Genomic DNA, 24011 nt, shown 5'->3' with positions numbered 1-24011 from the left:
TCAACACCTGTGAAGACAATCGTCTTGAACTGAGTTTTCAACCAGTTTTCTCAAATGACTGCATCACTGGTTGGGGCTGCATCCCTGAAATCTGTGGGAGTTTTGCTATTGGTAACAATGTCTCCGAGGAAACAGCAGTTAGTGGAGATTGATCTCTGTTTCCTGATAAGCTTTTTTGGCTCTCTATACAATTTACTTTCCTGGTTATAAAGATGACTATCTGAAGCGGTTAGTTTTAAACGACTGTGCTTCTGTCAAAAAAAAAAAATGTTCCACAAAACCAATATTAAAAAAATAAAAAATCAAAATCCTGTAAAGCTCATCTCACTCAAAACCATCCCTAGTAACCTATCTGGTCACTGAAATGACACCTGCAACACTCTCCCTTGTGATTTTTGTTACCAGTGTTGAACATTTGGCCCTCTATATTTAGCATATTCCTGCCTTGCTTTTTTTTTTTTTGTGCTTCTAAATTACACAGTATTCAGAACCAGACAGTATTTCTGAGTATACTGCAGGCTGTTTACTGTTTCTGATCACTCCAAAAGGAGATTAAATATGATGGAAAAACACTTTTAACAATAACCTCCTATCTACATTGTCCTTATGTACTTCAGACAGCTAGTTATGATAATTTCTTCATACACAGGAACACAATAACGTAGCACAGTACAATAAATTAGTCCTAGACTCGATGAAAATTTTTATATCTCATTTTGAATATTAACATGCAAGTGTTGGAAGGTAATTCAGAAATATATTGACAGATTAAAAACATTGTTCTGAGATATGATTAAAAATTTCTAACATGGAAGCATAGAAATTAATAACTGGAATTCTATTAATTTCTGCAATCCTTTTCTCCTCCTTATAAGTCTTCAATATGAAGCAGGACATACAAATGAATTCAAGTAGCACATTTAGATTGACCTTGGTCAAATAGGCTGAACCAGTGTTGATCCTACTGAACAATGCACCGAAAAAGCTGATTATATGAGCAGTATAGGGGGTGGGTGGAAAAGAAGAGACAGCTATTTCTCGTGAATCGTTTAAAGCTCTGTCTGAGAGAAAACATCCTTGTTATTCATCAGAGAGAAAAGCAAAGAATAACTTCAGTAACTTCTGGAGCAAACACTAGGTTCCCAACACATACAAAGCCATTGTTCTTTATAGTAGGAAAAATATATCTCTTGTGCAGTTATGATCAGCAATTGGCAAAGGATTAATTTTGTTTCTTCTTCACAAAATAAACAAACCATATCTTGTAGAGTATCTTCTATTCTGACAATCTGTAATAATGAGACTAAATTAGGGAAGAAACAGTCACAGGTCCTAGTGATACCTCCAAAGATGCAAACTACTGCAGCTAGACAACCTGCACGGGTGCTCCATTTCTGTTTCTGTGCTATGGCACGTGTAATGGTTTTCCAAGGAGTGTTGTTGGAAAGGACCGTGCCTAGCCTCTTGAGAATATCACTTAACTAAACAAAAAAGATTAAGATAACTGTTTATATTATTACATCTTAATAAAGTCATGTAAGACATCCCAAATCCTGTACATCCTGTCATACACATTCTAATGCTATACATGAAGTAGTAAACTGGGATCCATACTACATACTGTAAGACACATTTCTTGCATTATCCCAGGTCCTGTAAGCTGGCAGGTCAGATTCACAGATATGAAATAGCTATAAAATTTGGACAGATAGAACGAGGCACAGAGATATGGTCACTGTACACTGATTCTTGTCCCAACTCAGTCTAGGGCAGTCTCACGCGTGATCTCAATCATCATAGATGTTTGTGATTTCCATCAGTCTCTCAGTCACTTGACCACTACTTGGGCAGAGAACCCCACAACACTCACCTTATCTGCCCCCCAGCATAAAACTTTGACAATGGGCTATCAATCTGCTACACAAATTAACTGAAGATAAGAATTAGCCCACTTGAAGGAGAATCAGCTGCTTCCCGACCCCTTAAAGGCACGGTGAGATCACAGCTGAGAATTTGATTTTTCATTTGTCGCCTGCACAGAAACAGTAGCCATTTGCCTAGCCAGATGGATCTGTGCAAACATGTTTAGATTTATTGCCAGCATATCTTCTACCCGCTCTGGTGAAAAGAACAATGCAGATAACATTTTTATCATGCTTAAACCATTCACATATTTGTTGTTGTTTTAATAAAGACAGGTAATTGCCTGCTTGCATATTGAGCCACTAAAGAAAGCACCTATCTATACCATAGCATAAGAGAAATGAATTGACCATAAATATACCTTGTGTTCCACCCTGCTTCGCCTAGAAGCATTCTTTTCCTATTTATGTCACAGCATTCCTTCAGAAAAGGGTGTCTTGTGTTCACTCAAAGATGTGCCATAGCCACGCTCATCAAAGCGCTGGAAAATGTGTTTTACTCGATTCTGAAGCTACTTCAAAATTTGTTGAAAATTTAACTTGAAACAAACATTATATAAAAGAGGGGGAAGAAATATGTATTCAAAGGAAATCAGAGGAGTGTGACTGAAAAATATGGAAAATAAATAAACAAAAAACAACAAACCCAAAAGCATCCAAAGGAAAGAACAAAATTCAAACAGTTGAACACTGTGGGCCTGGTTGCCTTCTACCTCAACAGATGTAATTTAGGAATAAATCCACTCAAGCTGGTCAGCAAAGTTTAAGAAGAATCACATTTAAGATCACCTTACCAAACAAAAAACTCAAATTTTGAGAATTACATCAGATTTCAGATTTTATAAGGTTCACTCATTCCTATTTTAAGTGAGAATTTCCCAGGTTGCAATGCAAAATAATGCTTAGTAAAAATATATGGAGCTCTACAACTCCTTTGCATAACTTTTCTGGAGTTGCACTCTCCCAGGCTGGACTCCGTTTTCTTGTTCCACTGCTCATTTTTCCCCCATTCTGCCAATTTTAATCTAGCAGGGAAAGTCCTTTTCTAGCAAGTACTGTCAAAATATTCAGGACATAGGCCTTGCACTCAAAGAATGCAATGCTGCGTCCAGACAGCGGTGCTAAGTGCCTCAGGGATTTGTGGTAATCAGCATGCATAATTCCTAGCAGTCAAGATGTGTTCCACTGCACAGTTGTGCACCTCTGTCTGATTTTTTTCCCTCTGCATGTTCCTCCCAAAGGCAAGCAGTCTGTCTGAAGAGAGTGATGGTTCACTGCTAGCTGAAGGGAGGAAGACAATTCTGTTACCTATTACTCTGGAAAGACTTAACTAATTATCCCCAATAACTCCAGCCTTTACAACGGGAAAGTAGCACACAGCTTTTATAAATAAGAATTATTGACTTCTTTTTTTAAATAGTTTCAAAAGAAGAAACTCTGCATCAAATGTGAGTATAATTTAGGAACTACTACATAGCAGCAAAACTACATTAGACTTTCTGATTTTTCCATGGTATCCTTGGATAGATACACCACCCAGTAGACCATGTTAAATGCTCCAAAGGTAACAGGAAATAAAATGCGTGCATATTTGTCTATCTTACTAGTGCCAGAGTGGGAGGCGGGGGGAGCAGGTGGTGTGACAGCCGATGGTTTTGCAGATGCTCCTAATGTATTAGGTGTGGTGGTCTGAATCTGCTCCAGTCTAGATCCAAGCAAGTGCTGAATGGAAGGGGATCCAGCTGTGGCATGCTGGGATACAAATCCAGTTAAAATTGGGGTAGAAGGAGGAGCTGGAGGGGTAGCTCTTGCAGAAGATAATGTCTCTGATGCATTGATGCGTGTAAAAGGGTTGGGACTTGATGCAGAAAGAGAGTGGGGTGTAATGTCAGAAGACCCCTGAGCTACTGAGGGAGTCTGGATAGAGCTGTGCCTTGTGTCAATTCGGCTCCCACCATCAGCTTCTGACTGTACTGTGGCATTCGTTCTTTTCCTCACATTTGAATTGGCATCTGTACTCTGCAAAGTTACAAAAAAAATACTAGTCATTCCTAAAACATACACTTAAACAGAAGCAATGGAAACTTTATAGTCAAGTATTAACTGAATAATACTCACAAATATCAATAGTAGCTTGATCCTGAAGCACAAAAATACCACATGCTCACGGAAATAGGTTTAATAGCATATAAAGTGATAAGAATTCCTTTTACCTGTGGCTGTAATACCAAGGTGAACATATCCAACACTTCACACTCCACGTGATGTGGTACCTATGTAAACTTAGTAACATGAGGCTAAGCATTCTTGGGTTGGGATTTTTTCAGGCTCACCACCAAATAAAATTGTCTGATGCTTGCTTATTTCTCTGATAATATACAAATATTCTAGAACTGACTTACCAGCCATGATGGTTTAACTTCTGCTTTTCATCTCTGCAAAAGTAACTACCGTATATTAGGGTATATTAGGAGCTCTAGTTTACCTTATTTAGTAAATTATATTAAAATTCTAGTATTTACCAAACCAAGTTACCCCTTTCTTGTTCTTTCAAAAAAAAAAAAAAAAGTCAATGCTTTTTCACATCAACCACAGGCAATAAATTATCCAGCTGCAACTGAACCAGTGAATAAATCAGTCTTTCATCAACTACTTCTTTCCATTAATTAACTAAGAAAAGTGGCGAATTCTCCATTACTCGATGTCTTCAGGCAAGTCCGGATGTCATTCTGAAAGATATATTTAAGCCAAATAGTACTTATTAGGCTAGATGAGAAACTAAAATACAGATAAGGATGTACAGATGACAAATCCAGCAGGTTTTAATATTTTACTGACTTCTGAGACTGGGACTCGGGCTCTGTCCTTCTTCTTTGTATTTAAGAGGAAGCCTAACATCTCCTGAAGCCCCTTCAGGAAGGGTACCTGAAGAGCAGTCTTTTAAATCACCATCTCTGCACTTTTTTTAGATATACGAATACGTTTTGCACAAAGGCCCACTGCTTTTCATGAAACAGGGGTTTATTCATGGGTAGGGTATACATGCTCAACAGCAGCAATGCAGGTGTAATAACAGACAGGACTAAACAATCCCTTGTTATATGCATCAAAAATCATATTTTGCATATCTCTGATATACTCTTCCCAAGCATTGCCCTGTACCACCTCAGGCTGCTGTGTATTTGGCTCCATTACTTCCCTTTTCCCCAGACCAAAGAACCCTGCCAAAGATCACAGCACAACAAAGAGAGAAAGTAGGCAGCAGTCCCTCCTCCCTCCATCGCACAACGATTCTCTCCACCGAGTGCCAGAGCAGTAACGGAGAATAACTGGGGTATTATTCAAGGTACTAGTGCCTTGAACAGTGAGAAGAGTGACAACCATGTCTGTCTGCTGCATCAGTTGTGCTTAGCTATTTTGCTTAAGAAAACACAGAAACAGGAGCTGAAAAATATCTGGGGAAAAAAAAAAGAATACAGAATAATAATAATAAATTGCTTGACATGTGCAGCACTCCCATTATGACCAGAATGCTGGTCCCATATTCTGTTCATTGCAGTACAAATCAATCACTGGCAATACTGCTGGCTTGAATTTGTGTGAAGCTGTCGCATATACAGTCATGAATAGCAGCCAGTTCATGGCTGATGTATTTGCCAGCTCATGGTTGATATATTAAAGAATCCCTCTTAGGTTTCACAGTTTTCCTTCCTGCATAGAAGTGTGTCAATACATTTTCTTTATTTTTATGCATCTGCAATCCAAAGAAGCAGAGGACTGGAATTACTGCATAAACACCAGAGGAAACGTGTGTTTCCTGAAAGAAACGCTAATTGTACTGTTTGAAAGAGAAGCCTGAGTCACTATTTGGGAAGCGCAGAAGTACACACAGGTGTGCAATTTGGATACTTTCACACTAGGGTTGTCAATGACCCAGGAATAGTAAAGCAGCTTTTTGAGACTGCTAAATTTAAATTCTAAAATACAATCAGGACAGGAGTGTTTGCTATACATTTGGTAATACCTGACACAGTGCTGCATATCACTCGAAGGCTTGCAAAGGTAAGTAGACGCAAGTCATTGACGCTAACTGACCAAAATAACAGCTCTGTGCTACAGAGGGGCTGGCACTAGAGTCACTCAGAAGAGGTGAGTTTACCTGCCATGCACCGATCCTTGGACAACCTGGTTTTGTTTAGCCCTTTGCAGCCAGTATTCCAGCCCACAGGCTGGGACAAGGGTTATGAAGTAGACCTGCTCTGTAGCTTGGACAAGATGTGTCACCTGTTTTCAACAGCCACCTCAGTGTCCCTCCCTTCTGTGCATCAACTACAGACACTGGTATGACAGACAGGTAAGAGCCAGGCTCCTTTGCACACTGTAGTCACCTCTGTTTCTTCTGTGGGCATTTGCTTCCATCCATAGAAATACACAATACCTCCTCTTCCCCTGCTACTTCAGCTGTCATCCAAATAACCAAATAGGGCTGGTTGCTGTTTAACCCTCTACTCATGTCCCATTGCAGTGTTTGGTCAAGAATAAAGTTATATGTATACCATTTCAAATGTTCAAAATGTGTAACTAAAATCCTAGTGAGTATTTTTTTCTTGCCAATAGTACACAAAAAAGTCCAGTACTTCAGGAACCTAACATTTAGAGAAACCCAGTTTCTGCCTAAGTACATATAGATGTACTAATGTGCATGTGCAACCAGAATAGACAACCTCATAAGATATCACAACATAGCACTGCATAATAAGCCTACAAAATAAGGGTGCATTCCTTGTTAATTCTCTGAAAATCGCCTTCCAAGTGCTCAGAAATATCATTTCTAACTTCTATGCTCTAACTTGCTCCACAGTTAACAGATCACTGAAAAAGAGTTGTTCTTGTCTGATGTCATAGTTTGAATTTGTGTTCTTGAATTAAACCTTGTCCTTGAAATGTACTGGAATAAGCACCTTGTAGGGAGAAAGATATTACATTACACATGGAAAGGCAGGGGCTTTGACCATTGCTGGAGCAGCTAGTTAAGCAATAATGTTCTCTCTAGCAGTGCTGGGAGCAACTTCAATATTGGAGACAGAAAATCTCCTGGGGAGATGCTTAGCTCCAATACCTCACACACCCCTGAAGCCCTTTCTAAGGGGAGAATGTTCCAGCTCCTCCTGTACCCAGTAGGATTTGCAGAATCAGCATGCACTGAGGAAACAAAAAATGGAGCAGTGGGGAAAGCTGCCCACCTCTCACCAGCACAGTTGTGAGTGGTGAGCACCTAGCTCAGTGCCCTGCCAAAGCTGAGCAGGATGCAAGCTGATTCCCAGGGTGGCCTTACCAGTACAGTGCCCACCAGCTCTCTTCACAAACCGTTTCCTTGCACATGCCTTATTCAAGACTACCTCATGACAATAGCTAGTTCTCCTCCTTCATAACTCTCACACATCTCTCATTTTTTCTTTTCTCCAGTTGAAAAATTTCTAACAAAAATTCTTGTTACTGGTTTGTGGTGGTGTATCATAGTATACTTGTGACCCTATATTCTCCTTTATCAAACATTATCAAGATCATTCATTTCTTCCTACATTAATTTATTCCTTCTGTCTACTGATGCAATCTCACAACCCTACATCATCTGAAGATTTCATCATTCTACTACTGCCTTGTGCCAAGGTCACTAATAAAAACGTTAAACAAGGTTGATCCCACAGCCAAGTATTAAAGAACCAAATTGCATTGACATCAGCAAAAGTCAGACTAATCACTACGTTACAAAACATACTAAAATGCTACATTTGGTTTGTATTAAGGAAAACATTCACAGATATTTCTGTTATGGTGCATATCCCTCGTAAAAGGACATTGTGATAATCTGAACAACAAAAACGATATATGTGATGTAAAATGCTTGCTGCTTCCTAAAAATATTTTACTTTTGTTTGTTTGCTTGCTTTATATAACAGTAAGAAACACAAAACTACTGCCAATTGGTAGCTTTTAGTTTGGAGGCATCAGAACAAGAAATAGAACATGAAAATCAAATGGAAGCCAAATTAAATGCAACCCAAGAAATGAAGGGAAAGACTCCTTTCCAAGGGCAAGTCAGGCAAACACTCAATTATCCTGAAACAACACAGAGCTGCTGTGCTACTCCAGATGGGGCTCCACAGGAAACACTGAGTCCACATTTTTTTTACATTCTCACTCTGGATTCTGAAAGGAACTGATTTTCTGGAGACATTTGGGTGAGATTTTTGGGAGACATTTAGCATGCTGTAGCTCAGGAATGACAAATGGGAGCCTGGAAGCTCTCATAAAATGCAACGTATCACAGCATACAAAACCTGCCTTAGTATGTTTTATAAAGATTGCCTTTTTATAAAACAGGCCAACTTAATGCTTATGGCAACTGACACCTCACCCTTCCTTTGAAATAGCCTGTCATTCTGACCTTTCCAACCAGCTCCACAATTCACAACCACTAGCAAACCACAAGTGGTATGTACTCTGCTTTACTGTATCCTACCCCAAGAGGATACCATCTTTCATAAGAGATTCATAATCGCTATTCCTTTCTGTCCAAACAAGTATTTCATTAGTCCAAAAAAGTGTATATAAAGAGATTTAAGGAGCACCCACCCTATGTGTTAGCATACTCAGACCATAGAGGCAGGGGGACATGGAACAGGACAGGAGGTTCAAATTCTGTCAGGCAGGGAAATAACTCATTCTGTTCATATCTCCCAGCTCTCCAACATGGGACGCACCTCTGCCTCCCTATTTGTTGAAAACACTAGAGCAGGTTAGTTGTAAATAGCAGTTCCCGAAGCCCACGTTTACACATCTGAAGCCCAGAGAAATGCAAATTAAAGGCCTCTGCCATAATGCTCCATCTGGCTGGGACTTGGCACCCTGGATTTGAGATTTCAGCATTGCTCCCTCAGAGACCTCCATCTCCTGAGGCATCAGGTGCATACACAGGACCGAGATCCCACCATCTCTCTGGATGGTGTGCTACAACATCCAAGTTCTTTAGGTAATCTGTGTACTGAAACTAAAGAATCAAGCACAAGCCTCACTGCAGCTTGCAACAAAGAGGTGTGATCATAGGATTTACAGCTTAGAGCAGAGTATGTCAGATTTTTGCCAAGATGTAGCCTTCCAATATACCAGTGCAAAAGCACATCACACAAGTGACTGGTAATTCCCAGCACTTCAGCTAAGAATTGTTTTAGCTCAGGGGTTTGGTTGTTTTTACCTGCCCCAAATAATAATATTAGACATATCCTAATTTATGTGAGGTGATAACAGATTTCAACCAAATTTGATATTAACCCCATTAATATGGAACCAGATTTAGAATAAAATAATCTAAGCCCTACCATTCCATTGATCATTATATCATGATCAATGAAACAACATGCAGTATTGCAAACAACTTTTGAAATATTTACTGCATTAAAAAGCAGAGAGATCTTGCTTTAATTTTAAGCAATACATACTATTTTGCAGGGTTTTTTTTCTTTAAAACAATCTTAACTGAAATTGGGAAAAATACGTTCAGTATGAATTCTTCCTCTGTAGAGAGCCCTGATGCAAGATGCCTTTTTTTTGCTAGTCCCAGAGCAGAAAGTCCATTTTATCTGACGTAAAGATAGGATAACTAAACAAACCTCCTTGCAGGCATGTGTAAAATGTGGTAATTAATGCTGCTTCCTTCCCTTGACAAGTGGATTCACAAGCAATTGACTGCGAATAATAAAATGAAGGATGGTGTTAGCATACTTTAAAATAAATCTATATGATCTATTGTTAAATACTATGGCAGATTCATGGAGCAAGATTGATGGTAAACTTCTGTGATAAAATGTATAGACGAAAAAGCTTCCTATCACAATAAATAAATAAATAAAATCCACTCACAGATCATTTCCTTTTACATTTAAGCTCAACTTCGATGGATACTGCTATTTACTACCACATGAGAATGATGCACAAACATGAGTCAATCTAACCTCTTCAATATTTAACAAGGTTGGCACACTATAAACAGCTGCTCACATAATGTGGAAATCCTGCAACATTCTCTAAGCCTATATAAACCTTGACTTGAGCCAAAAAATAAAGTACCGCATTGTTTTGTATGTATTGCCAGTTTTTCGACAAGCAAGCCAACTTTGCACTTCAATGAAGTCAGATTGCAAATTTAGCATGAACTGAAGTAGTCTGCAGCAGCTGAGCTGAGATTCATGGGAATGGGATCATCAGCACAGCAATACACAATATTGAACTGACAAACTTAGTCATGTTGTTACAGAACAAAGAGAGGTGGTAACAGCCACAGTACATCTTTCCTATGATAAGGCCAACCTAGAATCTGTAAAACAAACAAGAACACTATTTAGATGTCACATGCCAAGTTCTAGGGGGAACACGGTAATGATAAAAGCAAATGCCAGGATATCAGGCAACTTCATCCTATGATTGTATTTAAGAACATGAACACAAAGAACGCTGAAAGCTGTGAGAAATTCTTGTCTTGGTACCACTGTACAGAGTTAGCTCCTTCATACATCTCAACAGCATCTTCCTATATACTATTTGTGCTCTACGTAGCAGCTTTCAATTATTCCCTGCAGTTTTAAATTTGTTTGTAATGTACACTATAGATACATCCTGTTGGGATTGGAGTCCAAAATAAAGCAGGTCCTACTGGCCAGCCTAACACTGATTCAGTAGTACTTGACATTAAAATCCTCTTCACAGGCCTCTGGCCACTAGGGGACACAGCCATCACCAACTGCTTATGAGCAGGTACACGCTGGAACTAGGGCCACGCATTTGCAATGTAATGCAGAGCTGCTATTCTAATCAGCTCCAGCACACTGTGGAAAACAGTTCAGCAGTCCTGGGGTTAGATACGTGGACACTTCAGTAGCTCTGCTCAGCCTCATCCTACCACAGACTCTCAGAGGCACATTATACAAGGTCCCAGGGCTGCTTTTACACCATTTGTTTACTGAAACAGGGAGCTCAGCGGCGCATGCCAATGCATTTTCTAGATCCTTAGCACATCTTTGACGCAGGATTTCACTGAAATGGTATCTCTTCAGGACAAAGTACAATATTTAAAGCAGTATCTTCTACCTTCTCAAGAATAAATTCACAGTGGAATTTACGAGTGACAACATCACCATCCAGTACCAATCCTAAGTATCCAATGCCTAGAAGCAGCAGAGAGCTAACACTTTGACATCCAGCAAGCAGCTGTCAAAGCTGGGGAGAAACGCCCTAGGTAAGAGCAGAGTTGAAATTACATGCCTTTAGAGTAGCAGTCATCAAACTCTATCCAGCACTCTTGGCTCTGAGCTCTTTCCTGAGGCTAGATAGCTAAGTCACTCTATGAAAAGATACACACAAAAAGACTGTGTCCCTCTCTACAGTAGCCCAGCACCCAGGATGGGGACCTGTGTTTGGTGAAAGATGGCCACTTCTGAAATCTGCCCGGACTGTGGCAGGGATATCAGCCTAGGTCTCCCACCTCTCAAGTGCTTACCCACCAGGCTACTGGATATCCCATGACAGGTGGTTCTCATTTCCTTCCTATAGATGTTGCGTTCTGCATGCTGCAATCTCACCCTCCCATTGCATTGAAAGCCCAGACAAGCTGACCCCAGAATCAGTTCCTCTCATTCTCCCCAGCCCTATATAAATTATTTAACAGAACAAGAACAGCTTTCAGTAAGAGCTTAGCAAACATCCCATGCACTACCTCGTAGTATTCTGGTTACTAAAACAGTTCTCTGAGACAGAACAGGCAGGACATAAGCCTGCTCAGACTCCAGGATGAAGCACAGTAGGTATTTCTCCCACCTAAGATTCATGGCAAATGCTCTGGAAGCAACAAGACAGTTCTGTACATGTCTACCCAGGGAAATTTAGTAATTAAGCCTTTTAGGTGCCTAATCACCATTTTGGGCACTTAATGTCCTCAGATTAAAAAAAATAAATAGATGAATAGGGTACCATGATCAGAGCAGTTTTAAAGTCACACAGAAGAGAATTATTTATTAGAATAATCAAGCATAAAATGAAGAGGTATTACTATAATGGAATGAAAAGTGAACAGTAAACAAACATCTTTATGCCTCAATATTGATCTTGCAAGACTAAGATTAGAATCTTTTGTGATAGCATTATTAAGCCTTCAATATGACACAGGTAAATTAATATATTGGAAGATCAGTAATCTGCTATACAAAAGCACAGGTTTCCAAAACTGAGGGATCTCCGTTAATTCATAGAAAAACTCACACAAAAAAAAATGGAAGGCTTAAAACAACCAAGAGTCTGGCATTACATACTGTTTATCTGCAATATGAATATTGTTTGTGTGGTAATTAAGTAATATTTTCCTATTAAACTCTACTACAGTGTTTTTTATCCTTTCCATTCCTTCCTAAGAAAACAGTCTGTTCTTTTGGGAGGACATTACATAGCCTGCCAAATTCACACCATTTGACATTTACCAGGGAAGTAGCATGTTGTCATCAGTGTAAATAATGCTGCTTGTCCCAATTCCCACTGAGTCACCATATTGCCATGCTGCTAGCAAATGCACAACTTGGAGGAGAAATCTACCATGTTTTACTATTATGTTGCAGAGCCAGTCAATCAAAATTTTACTGGAATAGTACTAGAGATTTTGTTTTGCCTTACAGAGCCCTGGAATATGATCAAGTAAAAGCTCCACCTGCCACAAAACACAATGAATTCCAGTTTATAGCTTTAGCAGTGCAAAGAGGAACACAGATTGCTCAGGGAGAGAAAGTGAGGGGAGGTAAGCTACAACAGCCAGTCCACTATCTGTGCTGCTGACTTTATGATCTGAATCATGCAAGAGGAGGAGAGGTAAGAACAGCATTCTATCCTACATCGCATAGTTGCACATGCCTACAGGTGCGGGATGTGGAAGAAAAGCAAATTCAAAGCTAGAGACACATAAATAAGAAAACTACACGGAGCTTTTTTTTTTTTTTTTCCAAAAAATTGATACCAAATAAGCCCATGCCAAACAAACACATCCACCTGTACAGTAGTTAATAGCCATTAAAAGTTGAAAGCACACACACATATATTGTCTTACAGAATTTGTTTATATCATGACAAAAATGAAAGAACTGAAAACAGAGCTACGGGGCTCTGTTTTCTGGAAAGAACTTTAAACAGAGCTACAAATCTACTAGGATAGGTCATGTGCTAACCAGTTGTGGAGGTGCTCTGTAAAGCATCTACAAAAGGAAGAAGAATGGGTGATTAGGAACCAAAGAACATTATTTTCTGTATCCTTCAATTTTTGGTGACCTTAAAACCATACTTAAATTTGCTTCAGTAGTTTGCTGAAAATGCTTTGAACAGTCCTCATGAACTTTCCCAAGCTTCTCAATGTTTATTTCTTTTGACTCCAATTTTCCCAGACTAAAAATAAAGCCAGCTAGAAATCTCACACACAGCAGTGAAACTCAACTGCAATTCGGTGTCATTGGGCTCACCAGTGTTGAAAACTCTTTGTGGCGGAGAAACAAAACTGAAATTTAAATATACACACAGAAAACATTTTAAGCAGAAAATATGAAGAGGCTTGAGTTCACAGGCATCATTTCATACCAGTCATCATGGGGAAACCTATAAACACCCTGAGATTTTGTATAATGCTGAACAAACTGAAAACCCTCCCCCTGACACCACAGAGGTCTATTCTGACTTGGTGTTTCTGAAATACTACCACCTTTTTTTTTTTCCAAGTACTTATGTTTATTTATACAAAATAAAAGAAGAAAAAATTAAGGAAGTTGGAATTAGGTCTATACAAGACTTTACTTACTGCCTAGAACTGATATTAGCACAAAACTAACTTTTATTATTAAACGGAAACTTGTATTGTTTATTCAAATGATGAAACCTTAAGGAGTCTCTCTTGTCAGGGGACCAGCACAATGACAGAGAAAGGCACTTATGTTTTTTGGTTATTTGATTTTTTAATTAAAACAGTAGGTTTTAGTATTTTCCAGAATAACAAGAGATTGACATTACTGAGCTATGCTTTAGTTTCCAAAATAAAAGCCTTATCCAAACTAAGTCTTCCAGTAACTACAGTAAACACCGTCAAGTCTTTGAGCATCAGACAAATAACAGCAGAACATATCCCTCATATTCCCTTGCCTACAATTGTGGTAGTTCATTATAATACTTAGAGAAAATTGAAGAGTGAGCAATTACCATATTTCCAAGTAAGGTTTGCACTCCAGCAGGATTCCTTGTTTAGTTATAAATCAATTACAATCCTGCCTTTTGTGCACATCAGTAAAAAAAAATAAAATAAAAAATTCCACTTTCAATAAGAAAACCTCATTCCACAACTTTGAATTTCAGCAGTTCTGTTTTTATCAACACCCAGCTATTTTTTTACCTTTGTTATAACTGAATTCTGGAATTCAACGGAGCTTACATCACATTTAAGTTGGATCAGAATCTAGCCCCAAACCTAACACTACATTGTGTAGTTTTAGTAATCACTCTGCTCACTTAGCTAAGAGAAATGTTCTTATTTGCACTGTCAATTTATTCCACAACTGAAATGTATCAAAGGTAGAGCAGTATCAGGTTCTTGGAAAGAGATCAGAGCTTTTAATGTAACACTTTAATTTATGCTGTTTAGAAAGATATACCATGTAAAATATTAAGAAAAACATTTATAATTGTTGACCTCAAATTTATGCCCCAATCATTATGTTGTCTGGGCATTAGCTTCATATGTTGTCAGTAGTTCCAGTTCCTGGATAAGACTACCTAAGTCTAACAAACAAAATTAAAAAAACAAAAGCAATTAAAAAAAAAAAAACTTTTGTACCTGAGCATTACAGGTAGCAAAATACTTTAAAGACCACTTTGTTTGGATACCTGAAGGTAGAATAGACCCAAAGTTCCCACTGAATCACTGCAGCATTACTCCAGGTAGCCACTCTCCTATCTTTCAAATAGCTTTGAGTATGTGTACATTATGACTCTAAATCATTGACAGCAGAAGTGTTAACTAATGGAACTAAAGCAACAGAAAACTGTTGACATGTCAAAGAAATTATTCACACAGCATAGTGGTACCCCTTCTTAAGGTCCTGTCCTTCCATTTGCATAAACTCACAAACAGCTCTTGAGCCTGAAGTCCTTTATTAGGATCTGTGATTTAAATGCCGCCACCTTACAAATAATCCATAACACCTTAGGCAGTGAAGAAGTAATGAAACAGTAAAAAAAAAAAAAAAATATTATATTATCTACTGAAATGCTGTTCCATCTCCAATACTATTTAAGTCATGCATCCTCATGAGGAGGTCATTAAACAGAGCATCTCTTTGTGGTCCAAGTACCCCATTTAGATGTGGCTGTTCCTCAGATAACTCCCTCTGCATATGTGAAAAATGGGTTTAGTTGCACTTCTCTATTTGCTGGGAGAGGGGAAGCTATTATTCTATTAGCCCCACAGTAACCAGGAACATGACAGTGTCGCTTGTAAACTTATCAGGTACACATCACACCAGTTAGGACAGGAGTGTGCATCTATGCAGCACTAAAGAGCTTAACCCCTGAGTTCCTCCATTAAATGCTAACTCAAGACAGTGTGACACTTAACCACCCTCAGAAAATGGGAAGAAAGTTCAGGAATTACAATCTACTTGTTATCAAGCTTGAAGAAATTATTCCATTCAAAATGTTTGTTTGAGTCTGACCTGTTTTTTCAAGTTTCCCACTCTTGTAACAAACAGCTGAGGTTGAAGCTCATGCTAACAGTGTTTAGAAGCCTGTTTTTGAAGAATATTTTTCTGTAACATTCTTCTTCTCCAAAATTGGATAGGTCTTTAAAAATAAACTTCATAAGAATACAGTGAAAAGGAAATAGTGCAGAAGCATAAAAATAGATTCAGGAGTCCAATAACAACCTATAAATCATTCATTTCCATCACATACTGACTTGCAACAACACTTCTGCTTTTACTAAAGAAAGGAATTCAGAATGCTTCAGGACAGGTTCGTTCCTTCCAACCTGAAAGCAATTTAACTTGGTCCCAAGACAAGGAAATCACAGGAGACCATAGCGTAAGTCATCTTTCTTAGCTTAGACAGACTTCAGCACTATCTCACTGGGGCTGACAAAAGGGATGAAGGAGACTGTCCAAGTCCCTTGTGAACTCAAGGCAGATATCAAATAAGCTTGGGTCCTACTCATGTGATGACAACTGCAGATATACATTCCTCCTTATGGAAATACATTAGTTTCTATCAGAAAGATATATTCTACCAGAAGAAAGAAAGAGTTTAAATGGAGGGAATAGATAAAAAAATGAGTACAACAGCATGGCTAAAATGATATCAAGTGATAGAGGACTATACACGTCACCTGCAGGCACTACAAAAGCTGTCTGCTCCCTCCTACCTACACCAACCTAGTAAATTAGCTTCACCCAAGGATTTTTGGTTGGATTTAAACACTGTTCAGATTACTTAGCTAGCCTTCAAGATTCTTTTAATGCTTAGTGTAACTGATAAATTGATCAGTCATATCCACTGTGTGGCTCAAAGAAGTCATACAATTACACAAGAGAATAATTCCACAAAGCTTAATTTTGTGAGAGTGGCAAATCTACCAGATCAGGCAAAGTCCATTTTAAAAAAAAAAAAAGTTTGAAATACAACCTTTGCTTGAGCTCTGGTAACTGTGCTGCTAACAGAATTTCTAGAAGATTAGTGGCAACGTAGAACGAACTTAAAAATATATACATATTAACTGGGTCAAAAAATCAAAACCTACCAGTTAGCTATGGAGATAAATGTGTGGCATTTATGTTAAGAAATAACGCTTAGAGGTTATATGCTGCAGGCGATTGTCCTGCATTCTTTACGTACCACAGATTTGCAGTGAACCTGGGACTGTGTGATCTCTGGTAATACAGTGCTGATTAGACAGTATACATATAGAAAAATCAGATTTATAAGATGACATAAGAAGATTTAAGATTATCCTTTTAGACCTAGAACTAAAAATTTTAAGGAGTAGCACTGTGTTACATGTCAGGTTGAAGTAAAAGTCACATTTGCTTCTAGTGACCTCTTCTGTGAAGCAGGGCACAAGAACAGAAATTCTCCTCTAGTCATTGAAGGGACCGCATGATAGCTAAGCCCTTTTAACCTATCTGTGGGCTCACCCTCTACCCCACTCCTGGAAGAGCAAAGACTTAAGTCTTAACATAGGCATGACTAGAGAAAGCACCATAAAAATAATAGTTCCAGACACTATCATCATTATCACTGTCACACATACAACATTAACGCATAACCCTTCAAAACAATAGATTGCTCCCATGAGTGCTTTTAAGATCCCCAAACCTGTAAGCAGACTACATCTATCTCAGAGATAATAATTTAGCAACAGAATAGAACTGTTCACATCTCAGTTTACCTACTTTTAAAGTTGGGTAAATCTGCATGTGGTCTGTTGTTTTTGCTGTTGTGAAGTCTTGTACGTTTGTTTTAAAATAGTTTCTCCAAAACATTTCTGTAAACGTTGAAGTACAATACAAGATGGACACACAGCAATTCTGAACATGAATCAAAACCAGTATTTTAAACCTCCATCATTACTACCTGAGAAAACTACTATTTCTCTAGTATTAAACTATTATTAATTATTATACTAAACTAGTATTAAACTATTATGCAATTTATTTTCCTACAGACCCAAGTAAAACTTGACTGTCTCCAAAAGCAATATTTATTACCACTCCCAGTGTGCTTGAGATGCTATATTAAACTGCACGCTCTACCATCAAGAAGATTAGCTAGATAAATTAATGGCACTAATACCTCTACGTACAAAGAGAACCACATGCTACTATAAGCATACTTTTTCTTGTTCCTGACTCTTACTAGCAGTGAACAGAGTGATGTGTAATAAACTCTTCAGGAGCACATCCATCCTTTTAAGTAGAATTGGGAGCTAGCAGAACAACACAGCCAGAAGATTGAAAACAATAATGATGTATGGTAGGAGAGCAAAGAAGAGGAAGAAAAATGGAAGTGGGTGGACAGCAACTGAGGAGTGATATCAAATGGATTGGGTGGGAAGGCAAAAAGAGCAAACGAATAAGGAAGGAGACAAATGAGATGTGAAAAGAGACAGAAGACAAAATTACCAAGAGTTAGTCTAAAACAGTAGCTCTTAAATCATGGCTCAGTCAAAGGAAATTACAAAGTCAGCCTGACAGGAAGAGTAAATTACGATGTTGCTGTCAGCGTCTTACTTCTCGGTGTTGTCAAGAGGGCTAGCCATGACTGAGAATTACTGGCCTACCATGTGGCCAGTACAAGTGCTGTAATGACTTTGTTAGCCAGGTGTCTAATGAACAGGAGGAGGAACACAGCAGCTAGTGAGGACAGAGAAACCAGCAAAGGGAGGAAAGGAGAATTACTCATGAGCTCAGCTGGAAGCAAGATCAGGCCCTTATTAACTGGTCAGCACACTAAGATAACTACCACACAAGTCACACAATCCAACAAACTAAGATAGCTGAAAAGCATTCTGCTAAACAGAGCCCCAAAGCCTTTTCAGTTAGCTGAGCTCCTATGCACAGATACATAAGTTACGTAAAAATAGCATCTATGGTGGACACAAAAGCTTCATCCAGCATTCTTCAAAAAATCCTGAAATTGTAACTGATTAAGAACAAAAACTCCATATGCAATGAGAGGATAACAGTGACGGTGAGGGAAATTCTCTGAGGTACAACTGCAATGTTTTAGCACATTTTAATTCTTTAGAGGCATTATCCACAGAAGGGAATGTGCTGTCCAGATAACCTGTAATATCTTGGTCTGTATCATCCATCCAAGCAAAATCAATACAAGGGAAAGAAAATTTCCTAAAGATACCCGTCCCCTTTGACCCTTATCAAAACACAACTAAATATAGAAGAAATGGCAGATATGGACAGACACAACCTCTTCCTCTCCTCCAAGTTAATCCAATCTCCAATAGTGAAAGTAAAAATTAAATAAAGCTTAACAAGATTTTGACATTGAATATGGTGGAGCACTAGTCTTCCACGATGTTGACTTATACTGCATGCAGGGCGAGAAACTCATCTGCCAGACGCTTATACACCACACTGAATCCAGACTCAAGAATGAGGAAAATACTTTTTTGTAACTGCTCTGTAGAGGGAGCTGCACACCTCCAGGGTAGTTGTCCCTGAGGGAATCTGAAATAGAATCTGTTGTTTTACAGTCCTGAGAAGGAGATCCAATTCTGTTGGGATGGGCCCAGACGGAGAAGACCTGCTGGGACACGTCAAGAACTTTGTTCACTGTCTCCTCTACTAGTGTTGGGAGGGTGCTCAGAGGGAACCTGGGAGGAAGTTAAAGGCCTGGTTTTGCTGAGAAACACTACCAAAAAGAAAGATGGAAAATAATTTTATAAATTGAAAACATACCGTGACTGTCTCTTCTGTACTTTTTTCTCTTTGTATAGGAGCAACTGGAAATTCAAGGAGGGATTTTACTGTCTTCCTTTTGGCTCTTTCCATTTGAATATTAGTAAAATAGTTGACAGCAGCAAACTCAATAAGAGCAGAAAACACAAAGGCAAAGCAGACCGCTATGAACCAGTCCATGGCAGTAGCATAGGATACTTTTGGCAGTGAGTGTCTTGCACTGATGCTCAGTGTCGTCATTGTCAACACTGTGGTTATTCCTTCAAAGAAACAGAACAAAAGCACTGTTGAATCCAAGAAAACCAGAGAGAATAAAAACAAGCAAACAGCTTCAAACAAAGAATTTTAAAGCACTTAGGAGTCATTTAAATTACTTTGCATCTGCAAAACCCATTATCATGAACAAAAATGTAGTTACATTGTAAGACATTATAACAGAAGTCACTTTGCAGTGTTCTACTCATGATCTCAACAGTAAATGGAAGAAGATAAATCTCTATGTTCAGTTAAAAAATATATTACTATAATTAAAAATAATACTAGAGATTTTCACATTTAAATCAATACAGGAAACATGGTATAAGATAACCCATCCATGTTTTCTCAGCACTGCAAAATGATGCGCCATGTAATTCTACTGCCATAAGCAAGATACAGATGTTGCTGTCAGACAGTGCTCCCCGTATTTGCTTAATAAAACAGTTTTAAGAAAGTCCAAGGTCCTGCACTTGGAGAGTCACCTTCCATAAAAAAGAACTGCTGTGTAACACAGAGAAGAAATAATTGACAAGTGGAGTAAAGACAACTCATTTCTCAGCTGGATTAAGAAAACAGGGCTAAATCTTTCTCTGCTGCTTGTGAATACTGCATTAGATATAAGTCACAGCAACTACCACGTACGTACGAGTAGTAATTATACACAAACAGCAGTTAACCAGCATGGAAAGCCATGACTTTGTGAATTCAGTAGAACATCTACAGCTTACAAGCAGAAAATGTGGAAGCCTTAATTTCTTTTTATTTTTATGTTAAGTTGTTTAGAATTTCCATCAACAATTTATTTTCCAAATATTTGAACATAATTTAAGTTGTTTAATAGAGGAAGACTGTGCTCCTCAGATTGCAACAAAAACATTTTTCCTGTAACGGTTTTAGAAAGCTAACTATTACCCTGTTTCTGGTCCTCTGATCCCACTTGCAATCCAGATGCCATTAAATCATGGCAAATTATTTTGGTGCTAAGGAAAACTATAATATTCTGTGAACAACACTGTTAATTAGCAAGCCATCACCTTATCTTTTAAACCCTTCTGCTACTACTCAACCGATGAAATTTAATTAGGATTTCATCTTCTGAAAGAACAACTTCAATTAAAGTGTACATGCATGAACACTGAGCTCAAATATGACCACTTCATGATAATACTTCAAGTGCAAATACCAGCTGTATACAACCAATAAATGAGCTTTTTTTCTTTCATCTAAAATATTCCAAGAATAGTTAAACATCAAGAATCCTATATCTTTCAAATATAAAATACCATGTAAAGAGCGAACACTAGTCAAGTCCTACCATGATAACCACAAGGAAGACTGAATGCAAATGTATACTTCTTTACTTTTATGAAAAGAACACTTGTACCCATTTTAATTCAAGAGGAAATGCATATACTGAGAAAAAATCAAAATAATTAAGAGCCTGTTTTCCAACAGGATCTTCACACACCCTCTTCCCTAAATGGCCATATCCTATCTGGGGAACCTAATATGAAAAAGCTTCATCTAGACACTGCCACACAGACAACAGGACACAACTAAAACAGTCTCTCCTATTAAAAAAAAAAAAAAAAAAAAAAAAAAAAAAAAGAGAAGAAAAGAGCAGCAGTTAGTTCATAAATGCACAAAGAATATCTCAGAGCAAACTCAGCGGGATTAAAAAACAGAGATGCAAGCTCACTAAACCTTCTTCAGTGGGAAGGTGTTGAAAACACACCACTGAATATGTTTAATGCTGAGAAAAAAATTATGGAAAGTTATTTTATCCTGGAAGAGGCACATCCATGCTTACCCAATCCTTCCCAATTCTACTTTTGTTCTCTTTGAGCTAAAGATTGTCTGAATTGTCTTTTTAAAAAGACATTTACGTAACAGATATAAGAATAGGATGAAGTGAACCGACTAGCCAATGATTCACCAAATGTAAGGAGGAGAGGGCAGGCCATGACAGTGTTACACAGTTTACTGCCTCAGTCTTTATCAGTTTTCCCCCTATGAAACCATTCTGATGAAAGACTTGCAGTTGTCTCTGCAACTGCCCTTGGATATGTGCCATAGTTATTTATAGGGTGGCAAATTATGTTCTGGTAAAAAATATTATACATACACATGAACTGTAGTTATCCAGAGCAAAATACTTGCAAGCTTCTGGTTAGAAATGCACACAGTCATATATAAATATATTGAGTATTTTAATATAAAAAATAATTTTAAAAATCCGTTTGAGAAAGAAAATTACCTCTGTCTTTCCTCTAAGAAATACCAATACTCCACAAACATCAGATTTAGGGGTCTAAATCTCTGACTGCAGAAATCACAACCTATGTACCTTATTAAGATTTATTTTACTATTACAATTAAGAATTCTGACACCAGAGCATGAAGTCTTTATAAAAAGTGCAAATCACTACTCCATGTGTAACTCCATATGCATAAACAGGTCTGGCTAATATGCAATAAAGCAACGTAATGTTCTCACAGGGTTCTCTGGTTCATAGGAAAAGTAAATCTGTTAGTAAATTGGACCCACAAATGAAGGGGCAAATTTTAGCTTCCTGAGACAGCTAATATTCATTAAAGTTCAAAACATACTGAGATGTCTCTATGACGATGTTGTGCTGGTGTCACAAGTGTTGTGATTTTTCAGAAAATGGGTAGCAACCAGTATTGGTTACATAACCAGTACACAACCATACTGGTTACATAGTAGTACCTAAACTACTATGTTTTAATGAAAACTTTTAACAAAAGCCTTAGCTGAAAGAGCTTGTAAGTCTGGCAGGGAGAACAAAGTAAACAGTTTATAATGTCTAAATGGTGATGGAGAAAATATAGCATCCTTACTGAATATGGGTCTCACAGCCATCACTTTTGCTCCTGCATTACTGATTCTGGCTGGTACAGATGAAATGGGCGTCATGACAGTTCTCCCAACTCAGCCGTGCCTGCTCTGGTTCACTTGCAACACTGCTACCCAGCCTCTCACAAAGGAAACTGAAGGACATATGCTACAGCTCCTTGCCTACCTTATCACACCACTCAGCATTCACACGCTGAAACTGGAATAAATGTGTGTCAGATGGTGGTAGTTTGCCCAGTCAAATGACTGAACACACAGATTCATGACTAGAATTTACTTGCAAGTCCAATCCCATGTCCAGGTAAGTTCTCCTCATACATCAGAACATCTCCATTTTGTTTTTTGAAATGCACATATGACAGCAAGAGGTCACACGCTATCTGAGAAAAAGTGTGCTGGAAGACAGCTCCCAGTGAGCTACCCCCTTACAAGGGTACTCAGAAATAACAGTTTACCTCTAAGACAAACCATTCAGGTATAATACACCTGATTTGTAAGCAAGAGACTAAGCATCCCTGCCTCCTATTCAAGTGGTGTATTACAGCTACTTTGGGGGGGGGGGGGGGGGGAGCTTTAAAAAAGATAGATGTTTTCTGGATCCTCTCTCCCAGCCACTCATGGTTAACCTGTTAAACATTCAGAATATATTGCAAAACCAAATCGTTAAATCTTTGTTCCACATGAAAAGCATCCATAGTGCATCATGTTCATCACAGTGCATCTTTTCCATAGTAACAGACATCTTGACAGGCAGGAACTCCCTAGATTGTTCCTTGTCTGTCCTTCCTCTGTTAACTTTGTCAAGTTCTCTCTAAACATGCAGGAAAGGCCTTTTGGTTAGCCTCTTCGGACAGTTCCTCTAGAAAGTCAGTACCATGGCAAACATTCTGGCTTCATTCCTATCTCTTGCCTGCAACATTTTTATCTTCTCTTAAGAATACCTTTACAAAACAGGGTCCCTTCTGGCATTTGTCTGAAAACTAAAAAAATACCCATACTTTAAGCCACTTGCTTTCAAAGCCATATTAGAGACTTAAGTGTAACTTAGTAGATGTCCAAACTTTATTATTATTTGTTCTCAGCTTTATATATGGATATAATGACATATATTACATATTGCTGTATGATTTCTACATTTTCAATTGTCACATTTTGTCTATAAATACAGATTCTACCTTTCCAGTTCGTGGCACTACTCCCTTCAAAAAGCACTACTGTTCAACATTACTGCAAAGACATTTGAAGCAATATATTTGTTTGCCTAATATAATGCTCAAGTTGAGAGCTACTAGAGATCTTACTAGCTTCACAGCTTGTTTTTCCTATAACTAGTCATTAACCTTGTCTAATTTGCGATACCAGTGTTCAGACTCTACTTACATGTTTGAATGAGCCAGCATGTAGAAACATTAA

The 24011-nt window shown here is 38.3% G+C and overlaps 1 protein-coding gene across 1 annotated transcript in view; it reads right to left on the bottom strand.

The window, feature by feature from the left end:
• Positions 1 to 462: 462 nt before the first annotated feature.
• Positions 463 to 24011, bottom strand: part of GABRA4 (gamma-aminobutyric acid type A receptor subunit alpha4) — a 40583-nt gene continuing 17034 nt past the window's right edge. The window contains exons 8-9 of the mRNA XM_035553443.2: positions 19463 to 19722; positions 463 to 3941 (exon numbers count right to left, since the gene is read on the bottom strand). Of these exons, the coding sequence (XP_035409336.1) occupies positions 3408 to 3941; positions 19463 to 19722 (794 nt within the window). The 3' untranslated portion in view covers positions 463 to 3407. The remainder of the gene's footprint in view (positions 3942 to 19462; positions 19723 to 24011) is intronic.

The sequence above is a fragment of the Cygnus atratus genome, chromosome 4 (assembly GCF_013377495.2).
Source record: "Cygnus atratus isolate AKBS03 ecotype Queensland, Australia chromosome 4, CAtr_DNAZoo_HiC_assembly, whole genome shotgun sequence".
In the NCBI taxonomy this organism is placed as follows: Eukaryota; Metazoa; Chordata; class Aves; order Anseriformes; family Anatidae; genus Cygnus; species Cygnus atratus.
Note: the sequence above shows the minus strand (reverse complement) of the source record. Positions and strands in the feature narration are given on the sequence as shown.